The sequence below is a fragment of the Ranitomeya variabilis genome, chromosome 1 (genome assembly GCF_051348905.1).
Source record: "Ranitomeya variabilis isolate aRanVar5 chromosome 1, aRanVar5.hap1, whole genome shotgun sequence".
In the NCBI taxonomy this organism is placed as follows: Eukaryota; Metazoa; Chordata; class Amphibia; order Anura; family Dendrobatidae; genus Ranitomeya; species Ranitomeya variabilis.
Window position 1 is genome coordinate 16,297,131 of NC_135232.1, and position 16,869 is coordinate 16,313,999.

At 43.9% G+C, this 16,869-nt stretch overlaps 1 protein-coding gene across 4 annotated transcripts in view; it reads left to right on the forward strand.

The window, feature by feature from the left end:
- The window catches only part of LOC143793549 (uncharacterized), a 40,684-nt gene extending 28,155 nt beyond the window's left edge, over window positions 1–12,529 (forward strand). For all 4 annotated transcript variants that reach the window (XM_077280619.1, XM_077280617.1, XM_077280616.1 and 1 more), the window contains 3 exons: window positions 568–665; window positions 788–905; window positions 11,450–12,529. In XM_077280619.1, the coding sequence (XP_077136734.1) occupies window positions 568–665; window positions 788–905; window positions 11,450–12,441 (1,208 nt within the window). In that variant the 3' untranslated portion in view covers window positions 12,442–12,529. The remainder of the gene's footprint in view (window positions 1–567; window positions 666–787; window positions 906–11,449) is intronic.
- Window positions 12,530–16,869: the final 4,340 nt, after the last annotated feature.

Sequence of the window (16,869 nt, forward strand, 5' to 3'; positions counted from 1 at the left end):
TGATGCAAACATAACACCATCTGTACAAAAAGCTGAAGCTGAATAGAGGAAGAGGATGGCTGCTACAAATGGAGAATGATTATAAACACACGTCAAAATCCAAAACAGACGACCTCAGAAGGGGCAAGCTGAAGGTTTTTAAATGGCCCTCACAGTCCCGTGATCTGAACATCATTGGAAATTTGCGGCTAGACCTGAAAATAGCAGAGGATGCAAGACGACCCAGGAACCTCACAGACCTGGAGGAAGTGTCCATGGAAGAGTGGATGAGAATCCCTAAAACAAGAATGGAGACCCTTGTCTGGCTACAAAAACCGTTTACAAGCTGTGATGCTTCTAAAAGGGGGCCCTACTTGGTACTAACCATACAGAGGGCCCAAATTTTTGCTTCGGCACATTTTACTTTTTTTTGCTTAAAATACAAAGGAAATTTGTCAACTTTAACTTTATCCCGTAGAGATAATTTCTTCTTCAACTTGCTTAACTGTTGACAATGATAGTAATTTGCTCCAGGGGTGTCCAAACGTTAACATTCCTCTGTATTCCATCACTGTGTGTTTCCTACAGCTGAACTCGTGGAAAGAAATCAGTCAGAGAGATGTCCCCGTCCTCTGTATTCCCAGGACTGTCCGGAGGAGAATCACAACATCCCGGAGGATCATCAGGTAGACGGTGCTGAGCCCTGTACCGGATCTGTATATGGGGGGACATTTCTGAGCAAGGTCATAGATGTCACAGATTTTGGTGGTTTCTTGTATTGTGTTGATTGTTACATCTGATATATCAGGAGGAAGATCCGACTAACATTAAAGTGGAGGATGAGACAGAAGAAGAAGTGATGACGAGGGGGGATCAGCCGTCTGTAAGTGGCGGGAAGGAGGAGATTCCTGGAGATGTTTCCCCAGGTATGTAATAGTGACTGGCACGTGATGATGATGATGACCGGTGTGTGATATCGTGGGAAGTCTCCAGTGCAGTGAAGCTTTATTCACTGTTCACTACAGAAGTGTCCGGTGATGGCGCTGCTTCTCCTGTACAGAGTCTGGCGGTGCACCGATGAATAACGGGGCCGTCTTCACACCTCTTATTAATGATTTAGGAAGCACATATTTAATTTTCTCAGTCGCCCATGACAGCACTACCAGAGAGAGGGGACCTGCCCTTCAGGGACAGGAAACCTACAGGATAAAAGAGTGGTACCTCTCCCCTGCATCAGTTTGGTTTCCTGTCCCTGACTGGGAACCTACAAGGATCCGGTACCTGTGTATATCTGAAGACGAGGAGTCCGGAGCCGGCCAGTCCGAGTTCTGGCAGCGGGGATGCCCCTGCCACGGCTGGTGCGGTGTCCGAAGCCGCCACTGCTAGGACCAATGGGTCTGGAGCGTGAGCGGGGGGGAAGCGCAGCCGCCACTCCGAATAGGAGATAGGGGCTTCCGGGACCCGGTGCCTGGCAAGATGGCGCCGCACAGGAAATGGTAATAGGACTTCCGGTTCGGGGGGCGCTGTGAGTGCATGAGGTGCACCAAGATGGCGCTGCGCCAGAACCATAAACCTTAATTTCCGGGTCCCTGACAGCGCGCTCATGCGCAGAAGAGAAGAAAGGAAAAAAAAAAGCGCTTCCTCAGCAATGCAGCCACAGGGAGAGGGGCTGGTAATGGGCGCCAGGCTTTAAAAAAAGCGGTGGAAGAGGAGCTCCTTGCTGCATGCTGTCCCAAGGTAGTACCATGGAAGACAGCGACCAGAAGCTCCAGCCACAGCAACAGTGCCACCACCAGCGTCCAAAACCGGATGCACAGAAGAAGCGAACTTCTGCTGACACCCGAAGTTCTCGGTCCGGTAGCCATTCTACGCAGCACAGCAAGAACTCCAGCGTGGCGAACCAGCTACCGCCTACGGATCTCACGCTACAGGATCCTACCCCTCCACTAGAACCGGTACCTGTGGCTGCGTCAGATTGGTGAGTGATCTTCGTGAAAGTTCACTGTTGTAATTGGGGTCCCTCTTCTCCGTTTGTCTTAGGCAGGGAAAAGAACGGGGAAAACAAAACGCAGAACCTACCCCTTGTGCGAAAACCCCTTACCGCAAACCTGGGATAAGAAGTTGTGTGACTCCTGTATAGGACGAGTCCTCTGTGAGGCGACCCCAAACGTCGCCTCTCAGTTATGATCTGTAATTAAATCAGAAGTAGAAACTGCGTTTAAATCCCTTAAAGGTGAAAAGTAAATTATTAGGGAAAAACCTGTTGCTAACTCTCACTCTGACTCTTCCAGCTCTGAGAGTAGAGACTCAGATACTCGGGACTCCTCCTTCTCCTCTTCAGATAATGAGAGTGGAGGTCGTCATTGCTTCCTCTTAGATGAAGTTGACGCACTTGTAAAGGCAGTCAGATCAACTATGGGGGTATTGGACCCTCGCCCTGACAAAACAGTCCAGAATATTATGTTTGGGGTATGGACAAGTCAGGAACTCGGGGCTTCCTCAAACCAAAAGGAACTGTGGGCTGTGAGTCATGCATTACTATTTTTCCTAGACAAATTACAAGGGCATCATGTCCGAGTATTTTCGGACAACAGAGTAGTGGTAGCCTACCTAAACCACCAGGGAGGGACCAGATCTCAAACACTAATGAAGACCACCTCCGAAATTTTTGGCCTAGTACAGAACAACTTCCTATCCCTTTCGGCCCTACATATAAAAGGCGTAGAGAACCAGAAAGCGGACTTCCTGAGCCGTACCCAATTAAAACAGGGAGAATGGTCTCTAAATCAGGACATCTTCAACAAAATTACAGATCTGTGGGGAATCCCTGTAATAGACCTCTTTGCCAACATGTACAACAGAAAGGTGAAAACCTTTTGTTCCCTAGACCCCAGGGGGAACCCTCAGGCTGTGGATGCATTCACGATTCCTTGGACACAGAGTCTTGCGTATGCATTTCCTCCTACTATTCTCATCCCAGCAGTTCTGTGAAAAATCAGGCAGGACAGGTTCAGGCTCATCCTAATAGCCCCCTTCTGGCCCAAAAGGACCTGGTTCTCCTGGCTGAGGATGCTATCGATCACTGATCCCTGGGTTCTTCCAGATCTTCTGGACCTCCTGTCTCAGGGACCGGTGTTCCACCCTCAGTCGGAGAATCTCCACCTGACAGCGTGGAATTTGAGAGGTCACTATTGAAGGAAAGAGGGTTTTCTGACAAGTTAGTCTCTACACTAATGAAAAGTAGAAAGGCCGTGACCACAAAAATCTATGGCAAAACCTGGAAAAAAATGTGTCCACCTCCGGGGTATGGTTGCAAGACGGGGTCCCATTTGCTGAAATATTAGAATTTTTACAAAAGGGTTTAGATCTAGGCCTTCCAGTAAGTACTTTAAAAGTACAGATAGCAGCCCTAGGAGCATTGTACTGTGAAAACATAGCCAACCCTTGGGTAATGGGGTTTATAAGAGCAGCTGCAAGGTCTAAACCAGTAACTATACATAGACTGCCAACCTGGGATTTGAATATAGTCTTGTCAGCTTTAACAGAATCCCTGTTTGAGCCTATAGAATCAATACCCCTTAAGATTCTATAATTTAAAATGGCCCTCCTGATAGCCCTAACATCGTCCCGCAGAATAAGTGATCTCCAAGCCCTGTCTGCAAACCCTCGCTTTACACAAATCCTGGACGATAAGGTTGTACTTAAAACAGACCCTGCCTATTTACCAAAAGTAGCGTCCACATTCCATAGGTCTCAGGAAATAATCCTTCCTTCCTTCTGTCCAGACCCTAGGAATAAGGAAGAAGAAAAGTTGCACACATTAGATGTGAGAAAGTGTCTAGTTCAGTACCTAAATTCCACTCAGCAGCATAGGAAGGAAGGGTCTCTTTTGATCTGCTTCCAGGGTCCAAGGAGAGCTTGTAAACAAACTGATGCAGGGGAGAGGTACCGCCCTTTTATCCTGTAGGTTTCCTGTCCCTGAAGGGCGGATTCTCTCTCTGGTAGTGCTGTCATGGGCTCTGAGAAACACCGTTATCGGTGAGTAACTACGCTTTTTCTAATTATACATTTTTTCATATTACTTCCATCCTTTACTTTCATGTTTTTCTTACACAAGTCCTGCGCTGCCATATAAATGTCTGAGCTTGTGATTCAGATGGAACCCCCACCGGGAGATTCCCTATAAGGAAGCAGATGGAGGCACTGTGGACGCACTCTGTCCTATAATTCGGCGGTGACCGTCTAAAAAGGGCGCTCGACCAGAATTTTGTGCAGCTCTGAAAAGAAGGACACCTCTGAACAGAGGCCAGACAGAGTCCAGAGTAACTCTGCTCCCTCATTATAGGGAATGAATCCCTCGGAAGTGTCATCTGAATCACGTATTTTGTAGATTTAGATGGAAACACTAATGTAAGTGCTCATCGTAGAGCACAGGATAAATGTGATCCAAAACTTTGTCCCCCAAAATGCCTCCTATAAAAGCTTCTAGTCAACCCAGAAAAAAAGTCCCCACAAAGATTCCTTATTTGTTAACAGAAATGTAGGAGGTGTCCACATTACTGATAGCACAAAGGCTTTGGGAAATGATGTGGCTAACAACAAAAGAAATCCACCAAAATATGAGCTTCCAAATACACCCTGCTCCTGAGCCCCACAGTGTTTCTAAACCGCAGTTATGGTCCATATATTTAACATTAATGTACCAAAGATCCCACTTAATTTACAGGGTGCGTGTCTCCAGAAGCACGAGCTGAGCATAATGTATGGGGCACTACAATGTACGGGGCACTACAATGTACTGGGCACTACAGTGTATGAGGCACTATAATGTACGGGGCACTATAATGTACGGGACACTATAATGTACGGGACACTATAATGTATGGGACTCTACAGTGTACGGGGCACTACAGTGTACGGGCACTACAGTGTACGGGGCACTATAATGTACGGGGCACTTCAATGTATGGGGCGCTACAGTGTACTGGGCACTACAGTGTACTGGATATTACAATGTACGGGGCGCTACAGTGTACGGGGCGCTACAGTGTACGGGGCGCTACAGTGTACGGGGCACTACAGTGTACTGGATGCTACAGTGTACTGGCACTTCACCATACCAGGCACTGCAATATATCCAGGCACTATAATGGCATATTTGCCTGTTCACTTACCAACATCCATTGCTGCTCATTTCTGGAGACCACACATGGAGTCAAATTCATCACTACACCTGTAGATAAATTCCCAGAGTGGTGTAATTACCTAAATGTGATCACTTGAGGGGAAATTCTGCTCTTTTGCAACTTAGGGGCTCTATATATGGAGTCTGCAAACTATTCTATGAAAATTTGTTCAAAAGTCAAATAGCGCTTCTTTCCCCCTGAGTCTCGCCATGTGGCTAAGTAGTACTGTACAGACACATATGGGATATTGCCACGTTCAGCAGAAATTGTGTAATAATTTATGTGGTCATCTTTACCCATTTCCTCTTCTGAAAATGTAAAATCTGGGGCTAAAACAACATTATAGTGGTAAAAATTTAATTTTTTTTCTTCACCGTTCATTGGTATAACATTTTGTGAAACACATGTGGAGTTAATTTGCTCGCTGCACCTCTAGATGATTTGTTTGATAAAATTATAAATTTTGGGGGAAAAAATGTAATTTTAAATTTTCACAGTGCATTGTCTTAAAATGTTGTGAAGCACTTGTGGTTTCAAAATCCTCACCATACCTTTACATATATTCCTTGATGGATATAGTTTCCAAAATGGGGTCAGTCGTGGGGGTCTCCCCTGTTTAGGCACATCAGGAGCTCTGTAAACACGACATGGTGTCCGCTATCTTATCCGATTTTTCACTCCAAAAGTCAAATAGCGTTCCTGCCTTTCTGTGCCTTGCCATGCACCTAAACAGTAGTTTTCCCCCACATATGGGGTATAAGCATACTCAGGAGAAAGTGCACAACAAATTACTTGGTCCATTTTCTCTTGTTATCCTTGTAAAAATGCAAAATTTGGGTCTAAACAACATTTTTATAGGGAAAAGTAAAATTACATTTTTTCAAGCATACACCTATGGTAACCTGTGTCCCCGCAGTGAAGGCTCAAAGAAAGAAATTTTACGGTAAGTACCAAAAATCCCTCTTTTTTTCACAAAAATGATCTTTTCACCCCCAATTTTTTATTTTCCCAAGGGTAACAGAAGAAATTGGACCCCAAAAGTTGTGCAATTAGTCCTGAGTACACTGATACCCCATATGTGGGGGTAAACCACTGTTTGGGCGCATGGCATAGCTCAGATGAGAAGAAGCGCCGTTTGACTTTTCAATGCAAAATTGACTGTAATTGAGATGGGATGCCATGTCACGTTTGGATAGCCACTGATGTGCCTAAACATTGAAACCCCCCACAAGTGACACAATTTTGAAAAGTAGACCCCCTAAGGAACTTATCTAGATGTGTGGTGAGCACTTTGACCCACCAAGTGCTTCACAGAAGTTTATAATGTTGAGCCGTAAAAATAAAAAATCATATTTTTTACAAAAATGATCTTTTCACCCCCAATTTTTTGTTTTTCCAAGGGTAACAGAAGAAATTGAACCCCTAATGTGGTTGTGCAATTTGTCCTGAGTGCGCTGATGCTCCGTATGTGGGGGTAAACCACTGTTTGGGCGCATGGCAGAGCTCGGAAGGGAAGAAGCGCCGTTTGACTTTTCAATGCAAAATTGACTGGAATTGAGATAGGACACCATGTCGTGTTTGGACAGCCCCTGATGTGCCTAAACAGTGGAAACCCCCCACAAATGACACCATTTTGGAAAGTAGACCCCCTAAAGATCTTATCTAGATGTGTTATGAGAACTTTGAACCCCCAAGTGTTTCACTGCAGTTTATAACGCAGAGCTGTGGAAATAGAAAATCATTTTTTTTCCACAAAAAATATTTTTTAGCCCCCAGTTTTGTATTTTTCCAAGGGTATCAGGAGAAATTGGACCCCTAAAGTTGTTTTCCAATTTGTCCTGAGTACGCTGATACTCCATATGTGGGGGGAACCTCTGGGCGCATGGCAGAGCTCGGAAGGGAAGAAGCGCCGTTTGGAATGCAGGCTTAGATGGATTGGTCTGCAGGCGTCACGTTGCATTTGCAGAACCCCTGATGTACCTAAACAGTAGCAACTCACCACAAGTGACCCCATATTGGAACCTAGACCCCCCCCCCAAGGAACTTATCTAGATGTGTTGTGAGAACTTTGAACCCCCAAGTGTTTCACTACAGTTTATAACGCAGAGCTGCACTGATCTGACACTTAAAATACACAGATAATGATGCCCTGCATCAATCCCAGGTCCCTTCAGCCTGGCCCAAATGGGTCCTGGGCACCAGAACTGGCATCAAAGTGGCCAAACAGCCCATTTTCACAGATTTGATTAAATAACTGATGTTTTTAAGGGGTTAAATGCCTTTGGGCCACTGTGGAAAATAAAAAATCATTTTTTTCCCACAAAAATGATTTTTTTAGCCCCCCCCCAAATTTTTATTTTTTCAAGGGTAACAAGAGAAATTGGACCCCAAAAGTTGTTGTCCGATTTGTCCTGAGTACGCTGATACCCCATGTGTTGGGGTAAACCCCTGTTTGGGCGCACAAAAGAGCTCGGAAGGGAAGGAGCACTGTTTTACTTTTTCAATGCAGAATTGGCTGGAATTGAGATCGGACGCCATGTCGAGTTTAGAGAGCCCCTGATGTGCCTGAACAGTGGAAACCCCCTAATTCTAACAGAAACCCTAATCCAAACACACCCCTAACCCTAATCCCAACCATAACCCTAACCAGACTCCTAACCCGAACATGCCCCTAATCCCCAACACAACCCTAACCACAACCCCTAACCCTAATTCCAACCACATCCCTAACCCTGACACACCCCTAATCCCAACCATACATGTAATCCAAACCCTAACTTTAGCCCCAACCCTAACATTACCTCCAACCTTAACTGTGGCCCCAACCCTAACTGTAGCCCCAACCCTAACCCTAACTGTAGCCCAAACCCTAACTTTAGCCCTTACCCTAACCCTGATGGGAAAATGGAAATAAATACATTTTTAAAATTTTATTATTTTTTCCTAACTAAGGGGGTGATGAAGGGGGGTTTGATTTACTTTTATAGCGAGTTTTTTAGTGGATTTTTTATAATTGGCAGCTGTCACACACTAAAAGATGATTTTTACTGCAAAAAATAGTTTTTGTGTCTCCACATTTTGGGAGCTATAATTTTTCCATATTTTGGTCCACAGAGTCATGTGAGATCTTGTTTTTTGTGGGACGAGTTGACGTTTTTATTGGTACCATTTTCAGGCACGTGACATTTTTTGATCGCTTTTTATTCCGATTTTTGTGAGGCAGAATGACCGAAAACAAGCAATTCATGAATTTCTTTTAGGGGGTGCGTTTATACCGTTCCATGTTTGGTAAAATTGATAAAGCAGTTTTATTCTTCTGCTCAGTACGATTACAGTGATACCTCATTTATATATTTTTTTATGTATTGGCGCTTTTATATGATAAAAACAATTTTATATAGAAAATAATTATTTTTGCATCGCTTTATTCTGAGGACTATAACTTTATTTTTTTGCTGATGATGTTGTATGGTTGCTCGTTTTTTGCAGGACAAGATGACATTTTCAGCAGTACAATGGTTATTTATATCCGTCTTTTTGATCGTGTGTTATTCCACTTTTTGTTCGGCGGTATGCTAATTAAGCGTTGTTTTTTGCCTCGGTTTTTTTTTTTACGGTGTTCACTGAAGGGGTTAACTAGTGGGACAGTTTTATAGGTCGGGTTTTTACGGATGCGGTGATACTAAATACAGTTAAGTCCATATATATTTGGACAGAGACAACATTTTTCTAATTTTGGTAATAGACATTACCACAAAATAATAATAATAATAATCTTTATTTATATTGCGCCAACATATTCCGCAGCGCTTTACAGTTTAAGAGTTTCAAACACAACAGTCATAGGTAACAACGTTAACAATACAATAATAAAGCAAAATAAGACAAAATAAGACGATGAATTTTAAACAAAACAATTCAGATGCAGTTGAAGTTCAGACTTTCAGCTTTCATTTGAGGGTATCCACATTAAAATTGGATGAAGGGTTTAGGAGTTTCAGCTCCTTAACATGTGCCACCTTGTTTTTAAAGGGACCAAAAGTAATTGGACAATTGACTCCAAGGCTATTTCATGGACAGGTGTGGGCAATCCCTTCGTTATGTCATTCTCAATTAAGCAGATATAAGGCCTGGAGTTGATTTGAGGCGTGGTGCTGCATTTGGAAGGTTTTGCTGTGAAGTAAACATGTGGTCAAAGGAGTTCTCCATGCAGGTGAAACAAGCCATCCTTAAGCTGCGAAAACAGAAAAAACCCATCCGAGAAATTGCTACAATATTAGGAGTGGTAGCATCTACAGTTTGGTACATCCTGAGAAAGAAAGAAAGCACTGGTGAACTCATCAATGCAAAAAGACCTGGGCGCCCACGGAAGACAACAGTGGTGGATGATCGCAGAATAATCTCCATGGTGAAGAGAAACCCCTTCACAACAGCCAACCAAGTGAACAACACTCTCCAGGAGGTCGGCGTATCAATATCCAAATCTACCATAAAGAGAAGACTGCATGAAAGTAAATACAGAGGGTTCACTGCACGGTGCAGCCACTCATAAGTGTCAAGAATAAAAAGGCTAAAAAACATCTAAAAAAGCCGGCACAGTTCTGGAAGAACATTCTGTGGACAGATGAAACCAAGATCAACCTCTACCAGAATGATGGAAAGAGAAAAGTATGGTGAAGGAGTGGTGCAGCTCATGATCCAAAGCATACCACATCATCTGTAAAACACGGCGGAGGCAGTGTGATGGCTTGGGCATGCATGGCTGCCAGTGGCACTGGGTCACTAGTGGTTATTGATGATGTGACACAGGAATGAATTCTGAGGTCTTCAGAGCCGCCATACTGTGTGCTCAGATCCAGCCAAATGCAGCCAAACTGATTGGTCGTCGTTTCATACTACAGATGGACAATGACCCAAAACATAAAGCCAATGCAACCCAGGAGTTTATTAAAGCAAAGAAGTGGAACCTTCTTGAATGGCCAAGTCAGTCACCTGATCTCAACCCAATTGAGCAGCATTTCACTTGTTAAAGACTAAACTTCACAAAGAAAGGTCCACAAACAAACAGCAACTGAAAACCACCGCAGTGAAGGCCTGGAGAGCATCAAAAAGGAGGATACACAGCGTCTGGTGATGTCCATGAGGTCAAGACTTCAGGCAGTCATTGCCAACAAAGGGTTTTCAACCAAGTACTAAAAATGAATATTTTATTTAAAATTATTTAATCTGTCCAATTACTTTTGGTCCCTTTAAAAACAGGGTGGCACATGTTAAGGAGCTGAAACTCCTAAACCCTTCATCCAATTTTAATGTGGATACCCTCAAATGAAAGCTGAAAGTCTGAACTTCAACTGCATCTGAATTTTTTTGTTTAAAATTCATTGTGGTAATGTCTATAACCAAATTTAGAAAAATGTCTCTGTCCAAATATATATGGACTTAACTGTATGTGTACTTTTATTGTTTTTTTTTTTTTTTTAGATAAGATTAGATAAAGAAATGTTTTTGGGTTTTTTTTGGAACAATTTTTTTTTCTTTATTTAGGAAATTATTTTTTTTCTGCTTCTTTACTTTGTCCCAGTGTGGGACATCACAGTATAGTGTCAGATCGCTGATCTGACACTTTGCAAAGCACTGCGTCAGATCAGCGATCTGACAGGCAGTGCTGCAGGCTTGCAAGCCACTTCCCTGCAGGACCCGGAAGGAGCCCCTCGGCCATTTTGGATCCGGGGCCTCCAAGGAGTAGACGCTTGGAACAACGCAATCACATCACGTTGTTCCGAGGGTCTCAGGGAAGCATGCAAGGAGCTCCCTCCCTGCGCGATGCTTCTCTATGACGCCAGAATGCTGCGATCATGTTTGATCGCAGTGTTTCGGGGGTTAATTGCCGGGAGCGGTCCGTGACCGCTCCTGGCACATAGTGCCGGATGCCAGCTGACACCAGGCGGCAATCGGCCGATCGCCTATGATGTACTATCCCGTTCTTGGAAATTATGTCCCAGGTCACCTCGACGGGATAGTACGTCATATAGGATTAAGGGGTTAAGAACTGTCTATTTGCTGTCTAATATCTGCCATCCCTGACTTGTGCCAATGTCACCAGTTTGTAAGTGTTATTCAATTTACCCGTCATTGTGTTAATGTTGTCATGTAGTTGTCTTCCTTATTACTGTTACTTTTACTGACGAGGGTTTTCATTGTGAGCTCCATAAAAATTAGAAATCCCTTTTGTGTTGTAGAAAAAAATCAAAAATTCACATCCAATCTATCTTTCATCCTTATAGGAAATCCTTCTGAGAATAACTGGTTATCACTAAACTCTAAAGACGATATCAGGAAGCACTCTAATGGAGAAAATATCATTACCCTTCATGGACTCCCTGGATGTCACAGCACTTCACTGTCTTATAATCCTCCTAATCATGAGGAACCCTCTCCTGAGCAATCTTGCATCGTTGCCACAATTCCAGGTGACAAAGTGGATACAAGATTTCAGTGTGATAAGCAACTTACTAAAAACTCAGATGTTTTAGCACAAAGAAAACACAAAGGAAAAAAGAGCTATTCCTGTTCAGAATGTGGGAAATGCTTTACACATAAAGGAAATCTTATTAGACATCAGAAAATTCACACAGGAGAAAAGCCGTTTTCATGTTCGGAATGTGGGAAGGCCTTCACAAATAAATTGGGTCTTATTGGACATCAGAGAATTCACACAGGAGAAAAGCCATATTCATGTTCAGAATGTGGGAAATGCTTTACACATAAGGGAAATTTTTTTCAACATCAGAGAATTCATACAGGAGAAAAGCCATATTCATGTTCAGAATGTGGGAAATGTTTTACACATAAGGGAAATTTTTTTCAACATCAGAGAATTCATACAGGAGAGAAGCCATATTCATGTTCAGAATGTGGGAAATGTTTTAAATATAATTTTGTGCTTGTTAAGCATCAAAGAATTCACACAGGAGAAAATCCATTTTCATGTTCGGAATGTGGGAAGGCCTTCACAGATAAAGGGAATCTTATTAGACATCAGAGAATTCACACAGGAGAAAATCCATTTTCATGTTCACTATGTGGGAAGTCTTTCACGGTTAAAAGCCATCTTATTACACATCAGAGAATTCATACAGGAGAGAAGCCGTATTCATGTTCACGCTGTGAGAAATGCTTCACAAGAAAATCAAGTCTTGTGATCCACGAGAGAATTCACACACAGAAGCATGTTCAGAATGGTGGGCATCTTTCGTACATAAATCATATCTTGTAACACAGGAGAGAAGGCATGCAGGAAAGAAACGGTAATTATGTTCTGTGTTTTATAACTTTTAATAAACATTGCTCAGCATAAATGAGTACACCCCCTTTGATCTGTAAGATTTTTATTAATATCTCACTGAACACAAGAACAATTTCTAAAATGTTGCCAACACTGAGTTTCATGGAACATTTTTTTGTAATCAAAACCTGTAAGTTGGATTGATATAACTTTCATTACTAAATCTTTAGGTTTCCACAAATAAGTTGATAAAAATGAGTACATCAAAATCTACTTCATCTATCATTTTGTATGTCGTCCATGATTTTTAACGTCAGCACTAAGGGTACCGTCTCACATAACGATTTACCAACGATCACGACCAGCGATACGACCTGGCCGTGATCGTTGGTAAGTCGTTGTGTGGTCGCTGGAGAGCTGTCACACAGACGGCTCTCCAGCGACCAACGATGCCGAAGTCCCCGGGTAACCAGGGTAAACATCGGGTTACTAAGCGCAGGACCGCGCTTAGTAACCCGATGTTTACCCTGGTTACCAGCGTAAAAGTAAAAAAAAACAAACAGTACATACTCACATTCCGGTGTCCTTCAGGTCCCTTGCCGTCTGCTTCCCGCACTGACTGACTGCCGGCCGTAAGGCAGTGGCACAGCACAGCAGTGACATCACCGCTGTGCTGTGCTTTCACTTTACGGCGGCACTCAGTCAGTGCGGGAAGCAGACGGCAAGGGACCTGAAGGACACCGGAATGTGAGTATGTACGGTTTGTTTTTTTTTACTTTTACGCTGGTAACCACGGTAAACATCGGGTTACTAAGCGCGGCCCTGCGCTTAGTAACCCGATGTTTACCCTGGTTACCCGGGGACATCGGCATTGTTGGTCGCTGGAGAGCCGTCTGTGTGACAGCTCCCCAGCGACCACACAACGACTTTCCAACGATCACGGCCAGGTCGTATCGCTGGTCGTGATCGTTGGAAAGTTGCAGAGTGTGACAGTACCCTATGATGTGTGTTTTGGACCATTGTCTTGATGGAAAAGTGCAGGTCTACCAAGAGGATTGAGTGACTGCAGCATCTTCTCTTTCACTATAATGCAGAACATCTGTGAGTTCATGATACCATCAATGACATGTAGACCCCGACACTAGCAGCGCTCATGCAGTCTTACATAAGGTCACTGCCACCACCATATATCACTGTAGACACCGTGCATTTTTAGGGTATTCTTCACCTTTGTAATGTCAGTTTTGAATCCATCCGTTAAAAAAACAACTTTATTTTGTTCTCTTCACTCCAGAGTCCCAGGAGTCTTTATATTTTTCAGCATGTGTCTGTAACAGATTGTTCCCCCCAGCCTGTTCACATGGACCTTACTGTAATCAGGCCTACATTAGCATTCTTTGTCCTGTACCTGGTGGGGTCATGTTTATCTTTGTTCCTCTCTGCATGGGGCATCTCCAATACACAAGCTTGCAGACAGGCTGAGACTGGGCTTCTGGAACATTCTTAAGCTATGTTTAACCCCTTAACGACCGCCGATACGCCTTTTAACAGCGGTAGTTAAGGGTACTTAAACCACAGTGCCGTTAATTAATGGCGCTGTGGAAAAATTGTATAGCACCCCCCAGAGTCGGATTTTCTCTGGGGTCTCGGCTGCCGGGGGTAGCCGACACCCCAGAGAACATGATTCGGGTCGGTTTTTACCGATCCCCGCATTGCGATCGCTGGTATTAACCGTTTACCGGCAACCACAAAAAAAAGTCCGCTGTGCCATTTAATTTCTCTGTCCTCCGATGTGATCGCATGTCAGAGGAGAGAGAAATAGGGTCTCCGATCGCTCCCTGGTACCTACCGATGCTCCACGTGCTCCCCCCCCATGGGCACCTCCATCTTCCAGTAAGAAAATGGCGGGCGTATGCACAGTGCGCCTGCCGAGATCTGCCTGCCGGCACCTGGCAGATCTCGGGGTCTCGACTGAGGGTGATAGCTGAGACCACAAAGAACATAATCCGGGTCTTTTTTTTACTGACCCCCGGGTTGCGATCGCTGGTTTAAACCGTATACCAGTGACCGCAAAAAGTCCGATGTGCCATTTAATTTCTCTGTCCTCTGATATGATCGCACATCAGGGGACAGAGAAATAGGGTGCCCGATCGCCCCTGATACTTACCAGTTTCTCCCGGAGCTCCTCCACCCTCTTGCTTCCCCACATTGGCGCCAACATCTTTTTCCGGGAAGGAAATGGCGGGCGCAGTGATCTGCTGGCCGGCACCTGGCAACAATAGGAAGATTTTTCCTATTGGTTAATTTTGGTCACTGTGATAGACCCTATCACAGTGATCAAAATAAAAAAAAGTAAATAAATTCCCCTTTATCACACCCTTAGTTAGGAAAAAATAATAAAATAAAGAAAATTGTATTTATTTCCATTTTCCAATTGGGGTTAGTGTTGGGCTGAAGTGAGTTGGGCTGAAGTTAGGGTTAGGGTTGGGGCTAAAGTTAGGGTTTGGATTAGGGCTAGGGTTGAGATTAGGGTTAGGTTTGGGATTAGGGTTAGGTTTGGGATTAGGGTTAGGTTTGGCTTAGGTTTGGGATTAGGGTTAGGGGTGTATTGGGATTATGGTTTTGTGGTTAGGGTTGGGATTAGGGTTAGCGGTGTGTTGGGGTTAGTGTTTTGATTAGGGTTGGGATTAGGGTTAGGGGTGTGTTTAGGGTTATAGTTAGGGTTGAGATTAGGGTTAGGGGTGTGTTGAGGTTATGGTTTAGATTGGGGTTAGGATTGGGATTAGGGTTGGGTTAGGGTTGGGATTGGGGTTAGAGTTATGATTAGGGTTGGGATTAGGGTTAGGGGTGTGTTGGGGTTAGGGTTGTGATTAGGATTGTGGATAGGGTTGAGATCAGGGTTAGGGGTGTGTTGGGGTTAGGGTTGGAATTAGAATTGGGGGGTTTCCACTGTTTAGGTACATCAGGGGGTCTCCAAATGTGACATGACACCACCATTGATTCCAGCCAATTTTGCGTTCAAAAAGTCAAATGGTGTTCCCTCCCTTCTGAGCTCTGTCGTGCGCTCAAACAGTGGTTTACTCCCACATATAGAGCATCAGGGTACTCAGGACAAATTGGACAACAACTTTTGAGGTCCAATTTCTCCTGTTACCCTTGGGAAAATAAAAAATTGGGGGCTAAAAAATCATTTTGAAAAAAAAATTTTTTTATTTTCACGATTCTTTATTATAAACTTCTGTGAAGCACTTGAGCGTTCAAAGTGCTCACCACACATCTAGATAAGTTACTTTGGGTATCTATTTTCCAAAATAGGGTCACTTGTGGGGGGTTTCTACTGTTTAGCACATCGGGGCTCTGCAAATGCAACATGACGCCCGCAGACCTTTCTATAAAAATCTGCAATCCAAAACGACACTTCTTCCCTTCCGAGCTCTGCCATGCGCCCAAACAGTGGTCCCCCCCCCCACATATGGGGTATCAGTGTACTCAGGACAAATTGTACAACAACTTTTTTGGTCCAATTTCTCCTGTTACCCTTGTGAAAGTAAAAATTTGAGGGTGAAAAGATCATTTTTGTTGAATATATATTATTTATTTTCACGGCTCTGCATTATAAACTTTTGTGAAGCACTTGGGGGTTCATAGTGCTCACCACACATCTAGATAAGCTCCTTGGAGGGTCTAGTTTCCAAAATAGGGTCACTTGTGGGGGGTTTCTACTGTTTAGGTACATCAGGGGCTCTGCAAATGCAACATGACGCCCTCAGACCACTCCATCAAAGTCTGCATTTTAAAATGTCACTACTCATCTCCCTTAGGTGATCCAAGATAGGGCAAGGTCTTTGACCCCAAAGGAAGAGAGGATCTGTAGTGGGAGGCAGTGGTCAACTATGTCGAAGGCAGAGGACAGGTCTAGAAAGAGGAGTATAGAGAATTGTCTGTTAACTTTGGCTGTAAGTCAATAGTAATTTTGGTCAGGGCAGTCTCAGTGGAATGATGGGGACAGAAGCCAGATTGTAGATTGTGGAAGAGCAAGTTAGATGCAAGGTGAGAGGAAAGTTCAGCATGGACGTGCTGCTCAAGGAGTTTGGAAGCAAATATGAGCAAAGATATGGGGCGATAGCTGGACATAGCACTTGGGTCAAGGGATGGCTTTTTGAAGATAGGTGTAGTTGTGGCATGTTTGAAAGCAGAATGAAAGGTACCAGAAGTTAATGATAGATTGAAGAGATGGGTTAGGGATGGGATTAGTGTAGTGGTGAGGTTGGGGAGGAGGTGGGATGGGATGGGGTCAAGTGCACAAATGGTGAGGTGTGATTTGGAGAGATGAGCAAGCTGTCCTTCAGTGATTTTGGAGAGGGAAGTTATGAGGTTAGGGCATTGGTCTGGCATACAAAGGGGTTGTGGTGGTCGGAC